Source organism: Sipha flava, unplaced genomic scaffold (genome assembly GCF_003268045.1).
Source record: "Sipha flava isolate LNK unplaced genomic scaffold, YSA_version1 229_pilon_pilon, whole genome shotgun sequence".
Lineage (NCBI taxonomy): Eukaryota > Metazoa > Arthropoda > Insecta > Hemiptera > Aphididae > Sipha > Sipha flava.
Window position 1 is genome coordinate 724,891 of NW_020272866.1, and position 1,081 is coordinate 725,971.

The 1,081-nt window shown below is 30.2% G+C and overlaps 1 protein-coding gene across 1 annotated transcript; it reads left to right on the forward strand.

Moving 5' to 3' along the window:
- The first annotated feature begins 244 nt into the window (after positions 1–244).
- Positions 245–802, forward strand: LOC112683533. Its single transcript, XM_025554595.1, has one exon. The coding sequence runs from the start codon at positions 245–247 to the stop codon at positions 800–802; it is 558 nt and encodes a 185-aa protein (XP_025410380.1).
- Positions 803–1,081: the final 279 nt, after the last annotated feature.

The following is a 1,081-nucleotide window of genomic DNA, read 5'->3' on the forward strand; positions in this document are numbered from 1 at the left end:
CAAAGATGCATAATTGTATAAATACAGATGATAAACACTCTAGTCTCGCCCCTACTACCTAATTTATCGAGCCAAGAGTTTCCAGTGTTTCAGATTTAGAAATAGAGAAATAGCACATGAATTTAAGATTAACCCATTGTTATGTATACGGTATTTTGTTTTGATCAATACTAATTTGATTATCAGAATACATTAGGGTGACCATACGTCCCGTTTAAAACGGGATTGTCCCTTTTTTATTATTATGTCCCGTTGTACGATAAACTTTGAACGGGAAGCATTTTGTCCCGTTTTTAGAATAGGGAGTATAGAACAGTTAAAGAGACTAATTACTCAGCCATTGGATCAATATTTCAAGTTATTGGGTAAACAAGGTTATTTGGAAGTCCATCAAAATAATCTTTACCATAAAAACTGTGTTCAATTTGCTTTTTACTTCAAAAAAAATTATTTGAATCCAAAGAACATTGTAGTTAACATGATTGATACCCAACGCATGAAAGAAATCAAAGAAAATCGTGAACGTTTAGTACCAATAATTAAGTCCATATTGTTCCTAGGTCAAAATATTGCACTTAGGGGTCACAGGGACGATGGCCAACTTTCATCTCCAAATATGTCATTAGATTTTAGTTCAAACACTAAGTCAATAACTAATCAAGGAAATTTTCGGGAACTTCTTAAATTCAGAATAGATGCTGGCGATAAAAATCTTGAACATCATCTAATGTCTACTTCTAAAAATGCTACATATATAAATTATCCCCTACAAAACAGCTTAATTCAGTGTTTTGGAAAATAAATTACTACTTTTATAACAAATAAGATAAAAGAAGCAAAATATTACAGCATCATGTTTGATGAAACAACTGATGTTTCAGTAATTTCTCAAATGAGTTATAGTGTACGCTATTTAAAATCTGGAAAAGTTTTTGAACGTTTTATTTCTTTTGTTAACTGTCATAAAAAAATATATAGTGATGAAAATGATGATGATGATGATCAGAATTTAGAAAATATATCCAAACAAATTGAACCTAAATTGAGCGGAGAAACACTAGAAACAACAGTTATAAATATT

Bases quoted from the DNA above. Each gene is read 5' to 3' on its own strand.
- LOC112683533 (XM_025554595.1), top strand. From the start codon at position 245: ATGTCCCGTTGTACGATAAACTTTGAACGGGAAGCATTTTGTCCCGTT.